Source organism: Dipodomys ordii, unplaced genomic scaffold, assembly GCF_000151885.1.
Source record: "Dipodomys ordii isolate 6190 unplaced genomic scaffold, Dord_2.0 Scaffold177, whole genome shotgun sequence".
In the NCBI taxonomy this organism is placed as follows: Eukaryota; Metazoa; Chordata; class Mammalia; order Rodentia; family Heteromyidae; genus Dipodomys; species Dipodomys ordii.
In genome coordinates this window covers 1290295-1307945 of record NW_012267393.1, presented here as the reverse complement: position 1 = coordinate 1307945, position 17651 = coordinate 1290295, and the positions used below count along the sequence as shown (strand labels likewise).

Sequence of the window (17651 nt, the reverse complement as noted above, 5' to 3'; positions counted from 1 at the left end):
AGCTGAGATCTGAGGATCGTGGTTCAAAGCCAGCCTAGGCAGGAAAGTCTGTGAGATTCCTATCTCCAATTAACTACCAGAAAATCAGAAGTAGCGCTGTGGCTCAAGTGGTAGAGCACTTGTCCTGAGCTGAAGAGCTCAGGGACAGCGCCTTGGCCCAGAGTTCCAGAGTTCAAGCCCCATGATCGACAAAAGCCAAGCAAAAACACAGGGCCCTGAGTTCAAGCCCCAGTGCTGGTACACACACACACACACACACACACACACACACACACACAAGTACATATGAGGGAGAAGGAGGAATTTTCTAAGTGGAAGAATCACAGGCATACAGGTAGAAAAGTTAAGTCCAGCCACTGGCCTGTGACTTTTCTAGACGCTCCAGGGCAAAGACCCCCAAGATCTTCCCTCAGTCTTGGTTACTCAGTGAAATGAATGACTAGGCTACTTGTTCATTAAAACCGTTTTCAATACGCTGAAAATTGTTTTAAAAGTGTGATTTGTCTTGCAAACTCGTATAAAAATCATTTTTCAATCAACTACCCATTGCCCTGAAGATATGAGTTGGTAAGAGATAAGTGTATTTCTTCACAGTCTCATTATATATCTGTCTTTAGGTAAAATTCACACTCCTGTTCATTTTCCAAAGACAACCAGTTCTGGTGGCTCATGCCTGTAATCCTAGCTAGTCAAAAGGCTGAGATCTGAGGATTGCAGTTCAAAGCCAGCCCGGGCAGGAATGTCCATGAGACTCTTACCTCCAATGAACCACCAGAAAACTGGAACTGGCGCTGTGGCTCAAGTGGCAGAGCGCTAGCCTTGAGCTGAAGAGCTCAGAAACAGCGACCAGGCCGAGAGTTCGAGCTTCACGACCACCATCGCCACCACCCACAAAAAGATTTCCTGTGTGAATGAGGAGATTCAGGATGAATGAGAACTAAAGATGTCACCGGCTGAAGGACCCAGGAATGTGACACATAGGTTGTTGAAGTCCTGCAGTTACAACGCTGTGGTGATGGCTCCAGAGAAGCAGAGAGAAGGGCAGCGCATGAACAAGAGCAGAGCTCTTCCCATCCCCTGTACCTCTCCCAAGACCTTCCCCCTTCACACAAAGGAGCAGGAGACTCAGCAAGTTAGAAAGATTTATTGCCATGTGAGATCTCAAAAAGGGAGGCCGGTTTGGGAGAGGGGGGGGGTGGCGGACAAATCCAGGAAGCCTGGCATCACATCCATCCTCTAAAGTGGGATCCTCCTTGCACAAAACAGCTGCTGGGGAGCCCTCCCTTCAGCAACCATTCCTTTTTTGTTTTGCCCCCGGGGCTTAGAGGCTGCAGAGCTTGAAGCTCTGAGAAAGCCATCTAAGCTTTCTCTTTGGGGCTGAATGCTATAGATTTGGGGCCTGTGGAGGAAGAATTCATGCCAGAGAAGTTGTACGAGACTAAAACAGACAAAGCCTACCAGAGGTCATAAGCTGGACACCCATGAGCCAGATTTCTTTCCCTTAAGAATTCACACAGCCTTTTTGACCTGCCCTAAGTGTACAAAAAAGTGATCATAGTAATTGCCAATTTTTTTTTAAAAAGCATAAGATTTCATATCAAAAATGTGGAAAATTGGCCTTCCTATAGGAAAAAAAAAATTGTGTTTGAGGACAACTTTGTTATTCTCAAAATGGCAGCCCCTGGGCCTGCTCAAAGCAGGAAGGGACAGACAGACTGGACACAGCCTGAGAAATCACATCCTCAGCTTGACGCTGACCTTGAGCACTGGGCCCAGGGCCCAGGTGACTTTTTATATTTATCTGGGGATAAGGTGAGGGATATTTATCCTGGCCATGAATACCAAGGAGTATTCAGCACAAAAGAGCAAGTGGAGACTGGAGGTCGGAGGCTGGAATCAGGTTCTAGAGGCCCTGACTTGTGTCTCTTTCCTGGTTCTATTGGCACACTTGAATTCGTTTTAAAAAAAAAAAAGTGTCATTCTATAATAAATCTCGGGGCTGGGAAGGTGGCTCAGTGGTAGAGCGCTTGCCTTGCATGCATGAGGCCCTGGTTCAATTCCTCAGCACCACATAAGCAGAAAAAGCCGGAAGTGACTCAAGCGGTAGAGCGCTAGCCTTGAGCTGAAGAACTGAGGGACAGCGCTCAGACCCACAGTTCAAGCCCCACAACTGACGAAAAATAATAATAATATAATATAAATCTCACACAAGAGCCAACACCAGTGTCTAGTCTGTCTCTCCAGGTGCACCTGAGTGGATGTGAGGTAAAATTAGAAAAGAATACAAATTTAATCACACAACGGTTTTTTGCTGGTACTGGGTTTTGAACTCAGGGTCTGGGCGCTGTCCCTGAGCTGCTTTTGCTTGAGACTAGTGCTCTACCACTTGAGCCACAGCACCACGTCTGGTTTTTGGGGGGCTTTTTTGGTAGTTAATTGGAGATAAGAGCTATCTGGACTTTTCCTGCTGGCTTCAAACTGTGATCCTCAGATCTCAGCCTCCCCAGGAGCTAAAGTTCCAGGCATGAGCTTGTTGCTGGTTCATGGGAGAGTCTCGCCAAGTTTTCCTGGTTTTGAACCTTGATCCGCAGATCTCAGCCTCGTGTGGAGCTAAGGACTTACAAGCCTGAGCCACCAGCACTGGGGGGGGGGGGGGGGGGGGGGGGGGGGGGGGGGGTAAATAATACTTTTAAGTGGCTGTGAACAAAGGAACAAAGGGAACAAAGTCACAAGGTATTTTTAGGAAGCCAAGATAGGGATCATGGTGAAGTTCAAATCCCCAACCTTTTGGATTCCTGGTCCTTGACGGTTTGAGAAATAAAAGAAGTTCTTAAGAGAGAAGTACAGGGGCTGGGAAGGTAGCTCAGCGGTAGAGTGCTTGCCTTGCATGCGTGAGGCCCTGGGTTCGATTCCTCAGTACTACTTTTACAGAAAAAATCCGGAAGTGGCGCTGTGGCTCAAGTGGTAGAGTGCTAGCCTTGAGCAAAAGCTCAGGGACAGTGCCCAGGCCCTGAGTTCAAACCCCAGGACTGGCAGAAAAAAGGGAAAGAGAGAGAGAGAAAGAGAGAGAGAGAGAGCGCACAAGTCCATGGTATGAGGGGCCATGGGGGAAAGTGACAGGCAGTTCAGATGTCCCCAGAGGTCCTGAAAAATGCCACACCCTTCCCATGGGCAGGGCCCTGGCCTTGACTGTGGATGTTAACAGGCAGGAAGAGGGAGGGGATACCAAATCGGGGAGCACCCGGTTCAGCACCCCTTCCTTCCTGTGGTGGCGGGCGCCATGTTATTTGCCCCTTAGGGACACGGCGATCTTGATGCAGGCCAGACGCTCCCCTCCGCTGCTCAGGATGCTCTGTACCCGGTAGTTCCCCGTACTGAGCCAGCTGGGCAGCTCCAGGTCGGGCAGCGTGAAATCAGAGGAAGGCAGCGAGTAGGTACCCTGTAGGGAATAAAAATGGGTGTGAGGTCAAGGGGAGAGGGTGGAGGAGAGTCTCCTGAAACCAACCCCGTGGATCTCCAGTGGGTCCTCAGATTCTCTAAGGGCCACAAAGGTGAACGGCCATAGCTAAAGGTCCAAGTTCAACATGCCCATTTTACAGCTGGCTAAGTTGAGGCACATACAGAGATCTATCAGCAGACCCTCTCTCCACACCCTTCCGGCCCTTTGGACTCTCTTAACTACATCTTTCCTAAGTATTTACTCTTTTTTTTGGGGGGTGGTCATGGGGCTTGAACTCTGGGCCTGGGCATTGTAGTCCCTGTGCTCTTCAGCTCAAGCCGAGTGCTCTACCACTTGAGCCACAGCGCCACTTTCGGTTTTCTGATCATTTATTGGAGATGAGTCTCACGGACTTTCCTGCCCAGGTTGGCTCTGAACTGCGATCCTCAGATCTCAACCTCCTGAGTAGCTAGGATGACAGGTGTGAGCCACCAGCGCCCAGCAGTACTTACTTTTTGTTGTTATTGGTGGTGGTGGTAGTTGTGGGGCTTGAACTCAAGGCCTGGGCACTGTCCCTGAGCTTTTCTGCTCAAGGCTAGCACTCTACCACTTTGAGCTACAGCACTACTTCTGGTTTGCTGGCGGTTTATTGGAGATACGAGTCTCACGGACTTTCCTGCCCAGGCTGGCTTTGAACCACGATTACTCAGATCTCAGCCTCCTGAGTAGCTAAGATTGCAGGCCAGGGCCTGGCTAGTACTTACTTCTTTAAAGGGACAGTGGCAGGGAAGGCCGTAGGTGTACAGGGGCTCTGGGCAGGTTTGTCCTGGGGGGATGTAATTATCAAGCATTTCGCAGACATTCTCATAGGTACAGCTGCCCAGCTGCTCCACACAGGGAATCTTCACCCAGAAACCCGCCACTTCCTTCTCCACGGTCAATTCCACCTGGGAAGAAAAGATTTGGTGAGGAAGGAGTTAAAAAAAAAGTCAAAGTACTCTTTCTTTCTTTCTTTTCTTATTTGTTGTTTTATGCCAGTCCTGAGGCTTGAACTCAGGGCCTAGACACTGTCCCTGAGCTGCTCTTGCTCCAGGCTAGCACTCTACCAGTTGAACCACAGCGCCACTTCTGGCCTTTTCTGCACTTGTGGTACTAAGGAGCAAACCCAGAGCTTCATGCATGCTAGGCAAGCACTCTACCACTGAGCCACCTTCCCAGCCCCACCTCCACTTTCTCCCACACCCCTTCCCATTCCAGGCACTCCTCTTTAAAAAGGCCAGCAGCAATCAAGTTGCCAGTATTCCCAGATCTGATCCTGAGATATCGACTTTGTAGCATAAATCTCCATATTACCCTTTCCCTTGCCCCTGGCAGGCATTAGTAGTCAAATGTAGAGTTCCTCTCCTCTCTCAGAACCATACACAATCTTACAGGCCTTCCAGTTATCACCATCCACCAATCAGAAATTAACACATGTGGGCTGGGAATGTGGCTTAATGATAGAGTGCTTGCTTAGCATGCATGAAGCCCTGGGTTCGATTCCTCAGTACCACATAACACAGAAAAAGCCAGAAATGGTGCTGTGGCTCAAGTGGTAAAGAGCACTAGCCTTGAGCAAAAGAAGCTCAGGGACAGTGCCCAGGCCCTGAATTCAAGGCCCAGAACTGGCAAAAAAAAAAAAAAGAAAAAGAAAAATTAACACATGTGCTGAAAAAACTAACTGGCTAACTGTAGCACTGTTTACTGAGCTTCTCCCCAACCCTGCCCACTAGTACTAGATTTGAATTCAGGGCCTTATGCTACCACTTGAACCACAGTCCCATTCTGGTTATTATTATTATTATTAGGCTTTATTTTTATTATTTTTTTTGGTAGGTCATGAGGCCTGAACTCTGGGCCTGGGCGCTGTCTCTCAGCTCTTCAGCTCAAGGCTAGCGCTCTACCACTTGAGCCACAGCACTACTTCTGGCTTTTTCTGCTTATGTGTTGCTGAGGAATCGAACCCAGGACCTCATGCATGCAAGGCAAGCACTCTACCACTGAGCCACCTTCCCAGCCCCAGCTCTATTTTTTCAGATAGGTTCTTGTGCGTTGTTTTGTTTTGGGCGGAAGAGCAGGGGGCAAGGGGGGGGAGTTAACCAGTCCTGGGGCTTGAACTCAGGGCCCGGGCACCTGTCCCTGAGCTTTTGTGCTCAAGGCTAATGCTCTTACCACTTGAGCCAGAGCACCACGTCCAGTTTTCTGGTGGTTCATTGGAGATAAGAGTCTCACAGACTTCCCTGGTGCTAACTTTGAACCACGATCCTCAGAGCTCAGCCTCCTGAGTAGCTAGGATTACAGGCGTGAGCTACCAGCACCCAGCTGGTGAAGGCTACTTAAATGCTGCTCAGAAGCCAGGAAGAGCAGTTTCACCTGCTTTTAGCTCTAGAGCAGCTGCACAGCATGGGCATTCTAGAAACACCAAGGCCAGGCACATGTCCAGCGTGGGCTGGCATTGGCACCCAGGAATCCACAAAGAGGGCCCAGGAAGCAGTGTTCACACAACACAGGCAGACAAACAAGCCAGTGTCCCTTCGGCCTCTGATCTGGGGTAAATTCTGTCCTGGCGCCCGGATTGGAGGGCACCGAGCTTGGCTAGCAACCCTACCATTGAGTACCAAATAAATAAAGGCAGTGGTCCAGCCCAGATACAGAGTATTGCTACATAGACCCGCCTTCGGTCTGCATCCACAGACCCAGCTAACAGCCACTGTCCCGTGGGAATCCCTAATTAACTTAGCGATTGCTCAAGATTCCCAAGAGGCCAGAGCTGTGATTGGGTCAAGTCTAGGCTTGTCCCAGACACAGGTTCCCAATCTAGAATTTATTTTATTTTATTTTTGGGTCAGTCGTGGGGCTTGAATTCTAGGCCTGGGGGCTGTCCCTCAGCTCTTCAGCTCAAGGCGAGCGCTCTACCACTTGAGCCACAGCGCCACTTCCGGCCTTTTTCTTTATGTGGTGCTGAGGAATCGAACCCAGGGCCTCAGGCATGCAAGGCAAGCGCTCTACCACTGAGCCACCTTCCCAGCCCCTAGAATTTATTTCTTCAGTTAGCTTTTTTGGGTGCCAGTCCTGGGGCTTGAACTCAGGGCCTAGACCCTGACCCTGAGCTTTTGTGTTCAAGGCTAGCGCTCTAGCACTTGGAGTCACAGCTCCACTTCTGGCTTTTGGGTGATTTGTTAGAGATAAAAGAGTCTCATGGACTGTTCTTGCTCCAGGAAGCTTTGAACCATGATCCCCAGATCTCAGGCTTCTGAGTAGCTAGGATTACAGGTGTGAGTCACCCATACCCACCCCAATTCTAGAAGCTTAAAAAAAAATAATTACCAGGCACTGGCGGCTCATGCCTGTAATCCACGCTACTCAGGAGGCTGAGATCTCACGATTCTGGTGCAAGCCAGCCAGAGCAAGAAAGTCTGTGAGATTCTTCAATTAACCACCAGAAAACCAGAAGTGGCGCTGTGGCTCAAGTGGTAGAGCACTCACCTTGAGCTGAAGAGCTGAGGGACAGTGGCCAGGCCCAGAGTTCAAGCCCCATGACCAACAAAAAAAAAAAAAAAAAGAAAGAAAAAATCAAGACAAAACTAGTTTTAAGATTGCTGAGGCCAGAACTATTCTGTAGAACATAGAAGAACATACTAGAAAAGTGGTGATTCTTCCTAAAGAGTAAATGACTCCAATAAATGGATTTTTTACTGGGGTAGCAGAGATCAGGAAGATCACAGTTCAAAGCCAGCCCAGGCAAAACGTGAGTAAAACAGTATCCTCCCCCCCTGCCCCCATCTCAACAAACAAGCCGAGTGCGGTGGTGCTTCTCTGTAAACTCCAGAGGTGTAAGTAAAAAGATCACAGTCCATGGCCAGTTCCAGGCAGATGTGTGAGACCCTTGTCTGAAAAATAACTCTAGCGCAACAGTACCACCACCAACACCTAAACAAAAACTACCACCCAGATCATCATGGTCACTGAGCCTTCCCCCCCGACCTCTACCCCTAATTTACTACCCCGTGCTCACCTTTTGAGGGGAGCTGAGGGGGACCTGGGTCTTCCCCTGGACGCTCACGGTCACGTTTCCAGGAACTACGATGGGGTCCGGTTCCAGCGTGAGGCTCTGAATCACTGCAGGGTCCTTTCCTTCGTCACAATTGTCCCACGAAAAGCTGCCTAGCTTGGAGAGCTAGAAGGTCGGGAAAAAGGAGGAGAGACGTTGACCAACGAGGATCATCTCAGAAAGAAATGAGCTGAAAACAAAGCTACACAGAGAGTGTCCAGGCCCTGAGTTCAAGCTCAACCACTTGAACCACAGCACCACTTCCGGCTTGTGGGTGGTTCACTGGAGATAATCCGATCTCAGCTTCCTGAGATTACAGGCGTGAGCCACCACACCCGGGCCTGCATCTTAAGCGGAGGTATTCACTCATACCTTCCCTTCAGAGTTGCTGCCAGGGTGGTAAGCGTGCACATTAATGCTCATGACACTGTCCTACAGACAAAACATGAGCTGGCCCAGTAAATCACAGCCACGAGGCATGCCACCTCTGCTTCCTGCCATTCGTTCCAGAAGATTCTTTATATACCTGGCAGACCTTCCCTGTCCTGGAGCTTCCTGAAATGGGTCTCCACTCCAAGGAATGAAAGGTCATGTTAATGACTAAGGAAGACAGGCCCCGGGTAGGTTACCAACCAAGGTTTCCTACAGTGTTCACTCCACAAATATTTATGAAGCAATGATTGTTGGCCCTAGGCTCCTAGATATAAACAATGGGATTGGGTCCCTGCCCCACCTAGAGGGGTTTTCTGTCTACTGTAAATAAATCAGAGGCTTAGAGGAAATGAATTAGAAGCTAGGGAAGTGGCTCATCCAGCGGACTCCCTGGGTGAATGCAGAAAGCATATGCAAAGGTCCTGAGGCAGAAGGCTGAGGTGGCCAATAGGCTAGATATGCTGTATGAGGGATGGAAGGGTGGCTGGGGCATTTAATACCTGATGTCACTGGTGATGATAACCAGGAGGTTGAATTGCCTGTGGGGTAATGGAATACCATGGAAAGAAAGCGTTTTACTCTGCTTTATGGTTTTGGGTGGACGGGAAGGAGGCAAAGTCTGGATCTAGGGGCCGCACATCACAGTAAATGAATGACTGGAAGCCAGGCACTGGTGGCTCACACCTGTAATCCTAGCTATTCGAGAAGCTGAGATCTGAGGATCGAGGTTCCAAGCCAGCCCAGGGCAGGAAAGTTGCTGAGACTCTTATCTCCAATGAACCACTAGAAAACCAGACGTGGCGCTTTGGCTCAAAGTGGTAGCACACTAGCCTTGAGCAAAAAAAAAGCTCAGAGATAGTTCCCAGACCCTGAGTTCAAACCCCATGACCGACCAAAAACAAAAACAAAAACCACTGGAGAAGAATTGGATACCACTGTCGACCTCACTACTCAAGAAGCTAAGTTCTGAAGATCACAGTTCAAAGCCAGCCCGGGCAGACAGATCTGATCATCTCCAACTAATCCGCAAAAGGTCGGAAGGGATTAAACACAGCCTGAGATCGAGCACAAGCACCAGCACAGAGAGCTGAGCTGAAGGTGTAAGGTAAGAGAACTTCTCCCAATTCTAAAGCACCCTGATTCACACTGTAGGGTTGACTCTGGGCTCAGGGAAGTTTCTAGAATACACTTCATTGGTTTCCCACTGCTGGGGGTACCAGGCCTGGCACAAAGTATTAGCCAATCCTGCAAAGGGCAAAGGCCTCAGGAAACAGAGACTCGGGTACAAATCATAGGCCTGGGTTAAAAATCCTACCACATCTGAGACTGCAAATACCTTACCCCCCTCCCATTTCCTCACCCATGAAAGGGGTGTAATTACATGTGTGGAAGGGCTAGCCCGAGGGTATGAAGTTTGCTGGTAGAAAGCCCAAGGTTTACACCTGTAATCCTAGCTACTCAGGACGCTGAGACTTGAGGATCGCAATTCAAGGCCAGCCTGGGCAGGAGAAAAGTCTGTGAGACTCTTTATCTCCAATGAACCAAAGTGGTCCCTTCAGCTATAGGCCTGAAACTGAAAGAAGACATTAATGGGGAACTCATGGGGCTTGAACTCAGGGCCTGGGTATGTGTGCTGAGTTTCTTTTTTGCTCAAGGCTAATGTTCTTCTACTTGAGCCTTAGTGACACTTCCATCTTTTGTTTTTGTTTTTTGGGGGGATAGGGTGTAGTTAAGAGAGGGTGTAGTTGGAGTAAGTCTCTCGGATTTTCCTGCCCCAGGCTGGCTTCAAACCCGGATCCTCAGATCTCCGCCCCATGAGTAGCTAGGATGACAGTAAGTCACCTGCATCCAGCTGATTTCATAGTTTTAACAAATATACATCAATCAAACCAGACACTAATGTAGGCAACTCGGTGAGGAACCAGACTTCCAAGAGGAACTCCATCTTGGTAGCTTTGCTGCACATCTAAAATGATTACAAAATTAAAAGCTTACTTTAAAAGAAACAAAGCCAGTGACTCAAACCTACAGTCCTAGCTACTCAAACTGAGATCTGAAAATGGAAGTTAGAAACCAGCGTGGTCAGAAGAACCGTTAGGACTTCTATCTCCAATTAACCACCAAAAAGTGGAAGTGGTGGCTAAGTGATAGAGGTCACCTTTGAGCGAAAGAGCTAAGGGACAGTGTCCAGACCTTGAAACCAAGCCCCAGGACCAGCACACAAACAGAAACAAACAAAACTGCACAAGATCTAAGCACCTACTTTGCATACTGCAAAGATCTAAGCACCTACTACAACCACTACCTAGCTATCTACTACTCTACCCAGCGGCCCAGCGGTCTAACATCTGGCCCAGCTCAGTCACGGAAGAGGAAGTGAAATTCAGTGAAGCTAAAACATTCGCTCACCCCACTACCTCCCCTACTTCCCCACCCCACCCTCAACCCTGCAGGACAGAAGATAACAGATAAAGATCAGCCTTGGGCTGGGGTGAAAGCTGAAGGACTAGCCCCGAGATCTTGGATAAGATGGAAGGACTCTGCTGTCTCAGGCCTTCCAATCTGGGAAGGCTGCAGTAGCCAAGGCATGCAGGCCACCCAAGAGACAAGAACAGAACACACACACACACACACACACACACACACACACACGGACAAGGGGCTTTGCCTGTGGCAAATGAGGCCAAAAGGTCTACACTCCAACAATTCAACGGACCAAACAGGTTTCCCACCCCCTTGTTGGTGGAGGGGGAGAGGGAGGGCGGGCAAGTGAGGTCAAAGCCATAGGCTGACATCACTGATTTTGTTCGAGATTTTTGTTTTTGGAGCTTTCTCCTTTCTGCACAGACGACCACTGCACTTGGATCACCAAGTCTCCACCTGCCAGAACTTCTCTTTTCTCCCTGGGTGGGGCTTTGCAGCCTGGAATGAAGGAGATCTGCGGGGAAGAAGCTTGGAAAATGGGGGAGGAGGGGAAGGAAGCAAGGGGGGGCTGGACATTCGTTAACCAGATGGGCAAGTGTGCACCCTTTGACCTAAATGGGGCTCTCAAACACCCCCCCCAATTGCTCAGAGCTTTCAAGTCGGAAAAAAATAATTAACTACAAAACATATGTAAAGATGGGGTGCTAAGCCTCTGACTTAGAGGTGGGATGGGGGGGTGCAGGGATCAGGGTGAGCTGGGCTGCTGCGGGCAGATCGAGCTCTCTGCAGAAGCAACCCTCCAGAACACAGCGATGACCCCCCCTCCTGCATCCCTTCCTCCACGTCCCACCCCCACCCCGCACCCCCGATATGGGAGGAGGTCGGGGAGCTTGCAAGACGGCCTCGCCAGGCCGGGGTCACTCACCTGGTTGGAGCCGAGGCGCGCCGGGGTGGCGGGGCCGGCGAGGAGCAAGCCCAGGACGGCCACCAGGAGCAGGGTGGGCGGCATCGGGGGGCGCATCGCGGCGGGGAGGTGCGCCCGGAGTTGGCTCTGGGCACCTGGGCCCCGGCGCCTTTAAGAACCGGCCGGGATTGTTTATGCAAAGAGGATCGTCGCGATGCAAATCGCAGGGCAGCCATTGGCCAGCGCGCTGCGCCGAGCTCCACCCCACCCGGGGCGGGGCGGGGGGGGGAGTAGGAGCGGTCTTCGCTGGATCGGTTCCCCGGATCTTCCTGCTTGCAACCCCCCTCTTCCTTCCCAGCGCGGACGTCAACAACCTCTTTCTCTCTCTGCCAGGAAAACGAAACTAGAGGAGAAGGGGAGCCGAGTGTGAGGGACCAAATGGCGCTTAGCACGAGGGAGGGGCGGGGCCGAGGGCAGGCGGGGGCGGGGCTACTAGTGCGAGAGGCGGGGCAAAGTACAGCGGTGGGGCGGGGCCTACCGATTGGGGCGGGGCCGAGCGCTGTGAGGGGCGGGGCCTGGCGCTGCGAGGAGCGTTGGGGGGGGATGGAGGGGCGGTCTAAGAGCCAGAGCGACCCGATTGGATGGAAAGGGGGCGTGGCTCTGGGTGGGGCGTGGCTTGTCCAGGGGCGGGGCGGAGTGCCAGGGAACCGCGAAGCTGGGATTTCTGAATTCTTGGGGAGCCCAGATGTAGCTTTTCAACCCCAAGCCCTTCGCAAAAACGTCATACTCTCCAGCAGTATGCGTCCCCATACCTGGGTGACGAGTCACTCTGACTTTTTTCAAGCCATCATAATAACAAGGTTTAGTTCAGCGCTGTAGGGCGTCGCTGGGAACGTTTGAGAGAATCGTGTTCTTTGCACGGAGGAAACCCATTGGCGGTGAGGTTTTGGCTTTGCCACGGTGACACACACACAGCCCGGAAGCGATGGGGGAGCTTATGTACACCCTTGCCCGAGAGCTTGGTAGGTTGCTGGGAAAAGATGTATTTATGGATACATATGTATTTATTTATACATACATATGTATATTTTATATACATATATATATATATATATATTCCCATGGAGTGGAGTTTACCACTCAATTGGCAACTCCACAGGAGTCACTGATGAAGACCCCAATGCATGACAAAATAATATTTTGTGGAGCCTGGTGCTGGTGGCTCACATCTGTAATCCTAGCTACTCAGAAGGCTGAGATCTGAGGATTATAATTTAAAGCCAGGCAAGACAGAAAAGTCCTATCTCCAATTTACTACCAAAACCCTGGAAGTGGAGCAGTGGCTCAAGTGGTAGAGTGGCTAATCTTGAAAGAAAGAAAAAAAAAAGCTAAAGGATAGTGCCCAGGCCTTGATCTCAAGTCCCAGTACCAGCAAAAAATAAAATGAAAATAAAATGTTTAAGAAGATGGAAGAAGCCAGGTGCACGTGGCCCATACCTAAAAGCTACTTAGGAGGCTGAGATCTGAGGATCAGGGTTCAAAGCCAGCCCAATCAGGAAATGCCATGAGACTCTTATTTCCAATTAACCACCAGAAAACCAGAAGCAGAGCTATGGCTCAAAGTGGTAGAATGCTAGCCTTGAATGTAAGAGCTCAGGGAAAGTGTCCAGGCCCTGAGTTCAAGCCCCATAACCGGAAAAGAAGAAGAAGGAGAAGAAGGAATAGGAGGAGGAGGAGGAAGGAGGTGGAAAAAGGAGGAGGAGGAGGAGGAAGGAAGAGGAGATAGAAGGAGGAAAGGGACACAGAGAGGCATGTTCATCATGAGGTAACTTTAAGTCTGTTGGCCTCACCTTCCTCATTTACCAAACAAGGATTTAAAATGATGATGATGATAGCAGTGGTGGTGGTGGTGGTGGTGGTGATGATGATGATGATGATGATGAACAAAGGAATCCTGTAGGGAGCTTCTTTTAAAATAAATAAATAAATAAGCATAAGCTCCCAGCCAGTGGCCAGTGGCTCGTGCCTATAAACCTAGCTACTCAGCAGGCAAAGATCAGCACATGGTAAGACCCAACCAATGCAGGGTCACTTTTCAAATCAGCTTATTGTCATAGGGACAACCAATCAGCTCACAGCCTATAGTATGAGACCCTCTAGACTCAGAGCCACGTGGGGAAGAGAAGAGAGGGAGACAAGAACACAGCCTGAGCAGCTTCTTGCGTGGGGGCTTCCTTCCTGGAGTTGTGGAGATGAGCAGCGGAGGGAGGCTCAGCAGGGCTGGCAGTAGAGCTGTGACACTGGCAGATGCTGTCTGCTGCTGAGCTCCAAGGAGAAGCAGGAATGACCTGCTATAGAGCTTCCACCCTAATGGCCTGTGCTAGCTGCAAGTGATGCCAGTACGTTGTGGGAGCTCTGCCCACCTAAGCAACATGAGAATGGTCTTTATATACCCGAGCCCCAGTAGCTCATGCCTGTAATCCTAACTCCTCAGGAGGCTGAGATCTGAGGATCGCTATTCAGAAGCCAGCCCAGGCCGAAACTCCACGAGACTCTCATCTCCAGTGAACCACACAAAAACAGAATATGGGGCTGTGACGCAAAGTGGTGGCTCAAGGTGCTAGCCTTGAGCAAAATTGCTCAGGGACAGTACCCTGGCCCTGAGTTCAAACTTCACAATCAACAAAAAATAAAGAGGAAAAAAGAATCTTTATTGTTCTTTATTGACACAATATTATTCTTAAGACAGCCTTGTTATTAGCAATGTGGAGAGTTAGGTTTATCGGGAATCGGGCCATTAAAACGTGACCTCAGAAAAACTTTTAGGTGGTTTTTCAATATGTAACTTAATCACATGCACGCATCCACTTTTCATAAGTTCTCATGCTCATATATTTAAGACCTACTTATATATTCTGCATCATTGTATTTGAGCCTTTTGATTCCTGTCTCAGCCTGTTTTTTTTCTTTTACTTGGGAACAAAGCTGTAAGACCAAGTTTAGTCTACAAATTTCCTTCCTATACATAAATATTTCTGTTTTATTTTTCTGAAAACATATCCCCAGTGCCTTCCTCTATTTTTCCTTTCCTACTTGCTAATCCTCTTTGTTTCTAACTTGTATCTTTTTTTTTGTCAGTCTTGGGGCTTGAACTCAGGGCCTGGACACTGTCCCTGAGCTTCTTTTGCTCAAGGCTAGCACTCTACCACTGGAGCCACAGCACCGCTTCCAGCTTTTTATGTGTGTGTAGTACCGAGGAATCAAACCCGGGGTTTCATACATGCTAGGCAAGCACTCTACCACTGAGCCACATTCCCAGCCCCTAACTTGTATTTTGGAATAACCCCCTTATAACTTTTTTTTTGCCTGCTAGCCCTGGAACTTGCACTCAGGGCCTGAACACTGTCCTTAAACTTCTTTTGCTCAAGGTTAACATTTTACCATTTGAGCCACAACAACACTTCTGCTTTTTGTAGTTCATTGGAAATAGGAGTTTCATGAACTTTCCTGCCCAGGCTGGCTTTGAACCCCGATCCTTAGATCTCAGTCTTTCGAGTAGTTAGGATTACAGGTGCAAGCTACCAGTGTCTACCCTCTTAGAAACTGGAATTTAGGCAAAATGGCTTCTTCTTCTAATAAAATACTCTTAGTAGCTTGCATACATTTTCAGCAAGATTTGAACTCAGGGCCTCAAGCTTGCTGGGTGAGAACTCTACTTACTGTTGAACTCTCTACTTACTCTCTTTTTGTCTGTTCGAGTTTGAGATGAAAACCTGTACAGTAACACTCCTAGCTGAGCTTCCTGCCATTGCTGGAGAAAAGGTATGAGTCATGGTACCTGGTCTTTCATGAAGACGTGGGAAGAAAGCAATCAAACTGGTCCTCTATACAAAAACAATTTACAAAAGCACCGCTGTTAACAGACTCAGATAAAAGAAGGTTCGTTGGATCCCAATCACACACGACAGAATGTGACAGCTGAAAATTAATCTGTGGAGAGAGGACAAATGGTGTCAAAGTAGATTGTTTACAGCTGCAAAAATAGAACAGTGAAACCCATTAGAATTGTTAGGGGAAGAGGGAAAATGGGGAGAGGGAAAGGGAAGGTAAGACTGGAATAAACTGTAAATGTGTGTAACAATGAAATCTCCCCACCCCACTACAAGTGAGTTCTAGCCACTTTCCCCAACATGCCAAAGGAACGCTGAAGGGCAGAGGTCATTCATGGGGCTTGAACTCTAGGCCTGGGCGCTGTCCTTCAGCTCTTCAGCTCAAGGTGAGCGCTCTACCACTTGAGCCACAGCACCACTTCCGGTTTTCTGAGTGGTTCATTGATAATAAGAGTCTCACAGACTTTCCTGCTCGGGCTGGCTTTGAACAATGATCCTCAGATTTCAGCCTCCTGAGTAGGCAGGATTACAGGTGTAAGCCACCAGCACCCAACTAGTAGATTTATTATATGGCACAGGTATGCCATGGAAAGAAGGCCTTTGGTCCATCCTCAGTCATCCTTTGGGGGTGCAGACATTTGCCTTAAACAGGGAGAATTGGGGGGGCCACAAGGGCTGAGAAGGTTTGCACAATTTGAATCATTCCCAAGTCACAAACACAGTGTTTAAGAGGTAACCTGAAAGCCAGGCTGACAGGAGGCTCACGCCTGTAATCCCAGCTAACTCAGGAGGCTGAGATCTGAAGATCACAGTTCAAAGCCAGACCAGGCAGGAAAGTCCATGAGACTTTTCTCTCCAATGAACTATCAGAAAACCAGAAGTGGTGCTGTGGCTCAAGTGGTAGAGCGCTAGCCTTGAGCTGAAGAGCTGAGGGACAGCACCCGGGCCCAGAGTTCAAGCCCCATGACTGCCAAAAAAAGTCAGTGATACCTGACAGGTGTCTGCTTTCCTGTTGGGGTGGGGGGAGAGGGGAGGAGGGGACACATACTTCTGTCTGGCTTCTAAGATGCTACAAAATATCTGCAGGAGAGAATGGCCCAAGGTACAAAATAGACAAGGCTTCAAGGCCTGGTCTTTATCCAGCTCTCTGAATTCCTGGACCCAAGTCAGGAGTAGCTTATAAATACTGCTTCTAGCTCACATCGATGTGAAGTAGACGGGCGTTATAAAATGTTATTTGCTGGGTCTGTTATAAAATGTTATTTGCTGGGTCTAAGGTCTCAGGACCAGCATGCCAATTCTGAGAAGCCTGTGCCCTGCGTCCCTATCTGTTTACAAAAATCTGTGAAGTTTCTATTTCTCCCAGGCTGCCCTGTTTTCCTCCGTGTGATGAATCAATTTCCCCCCCCTCCACTTGCAACAGTCTTGTTACACTCCCTCTCCAATTATGACTCTCCCCCCCTCCCCTCCCCGACCAATTCCCAGAGCCCAAGTGATGTGACTGCACCCTAATTTTTTAAAAAATTCCACTTGGAGCTGACCAGCAAGTCTGTACCCCAAGAAAGCCTTGAGTCCACATGGCCTCTCTTTTCTAACGCAAGGCACTCTGATGGTTCATGTCTGTCATTCTAGCTACTCAGGAGGCTGAGATCGGAGGATCACAGCTCGAGGCCAGCTTGGGCAGGAAAGTCTGTGAAACTCTCAGCTCCAATAAATTACCAAAAAAAAAAAAAAAGCCAGAAGTGGAGTTGTGGCTCAAGTGCTAGCTTTGAGCAAAAAAAAAAATTTTTTTTTAATCTCAGGTTGTTGCTGATTTCAGAGGGAATATTCACTACTAAATGTATGATGTATTAAAACAAAAAATCTCAGGGACAGCACCCAGGCCCTGAGTTCAAGACCTAAGATTGGCGCGTGTGCAGGTGCAGGTGCATGCGCATGTGCGCGCGCGCACACACACACACACACACTTATTTATTCTATTCAAGGAGAAAACCTGTAAGATGTCACAATAGTCAGGTTCAAGGGAAAACCCCAAAGAACAAGCAAACTAGGAAGCAGGTAATAAATCCAAAAGCCAACTGACCTCTTCTATCATGATAGAGAAGTTGCTAGAAAAGCAGGCGTGGAATTGAGGCCTATATAACTTGCAGATGGTAAGATAAACTTTGAAAAGCCAAAACCTGCCTCACTAGGAATGGAGGCAAAGGGCTACAAAAGAATAAGGAAGTAAGATGAATCAAAGAGAGAGAGAGAAAGAGAGAGAGAGAGAGAGAGGATGCTAAATCTTTAGCAATAGAAAGGAGACCAACCAATGAACCAGAAATCCAGCTTCAAGAACTCCAATTTTCCCTATTTAACCTAACACCAGGGCTGGGAAGGTGGCTCAGTGGTAGAGCGCTTGCCTTGCATGCCTGAGGCCCTGGGTTCCATTCCTCAGCACCACATAAGCAAAAAGAAAAAAGCCAGAAGTGG

General features: G+C 48.9%; 2 protein-coding genes across 2 annotated transcripts in view; one reads left to right on the top strand and one right to left on the bottom strand.

The window, feature by feature from the left end:
* Positions 1–3006: 3006 nt before the first annotated feature.
* Positions 3007–11459, bottom strand: Gm2a (GM2 ganglioside activator). The gene is made up of 4 exons (XM_013033824.1): positions 11311–11459; positions 7494–7655; positions 4204–4386; positions 3007–3439 (listed from the first exon to the last, which is right to left on the bottom strand). The coding sequence occupies exons 1-4, from the start codon at positions 11404–11406 to the stop codon at positions 3284–3286; spliced, it is 597 nt and encodes a 198-aa protein (XP_012889278.1). The 5' UTR covers positions 11407–11459; the 3' UTR covers positions 3007–3283.
* An 815-nt stretch (positions 11460–12274) lies between these two features.
* Positions 12275–17651, top strand: part of Ccdc69 (coiled-coil domain containing 69) — a 38568-nt gene continuing 33191 nt past the window's right edge. Inside the window, exon 1 of the mRNA XM_013033787.1 lies at positions 12275–12311. Within this exon, the coding sequence (XP_012889241.1) occupies positions 12275–12311 (37 nt within the window). The remainder of the gene's footprint in view (positions 12312–17651) is intronic.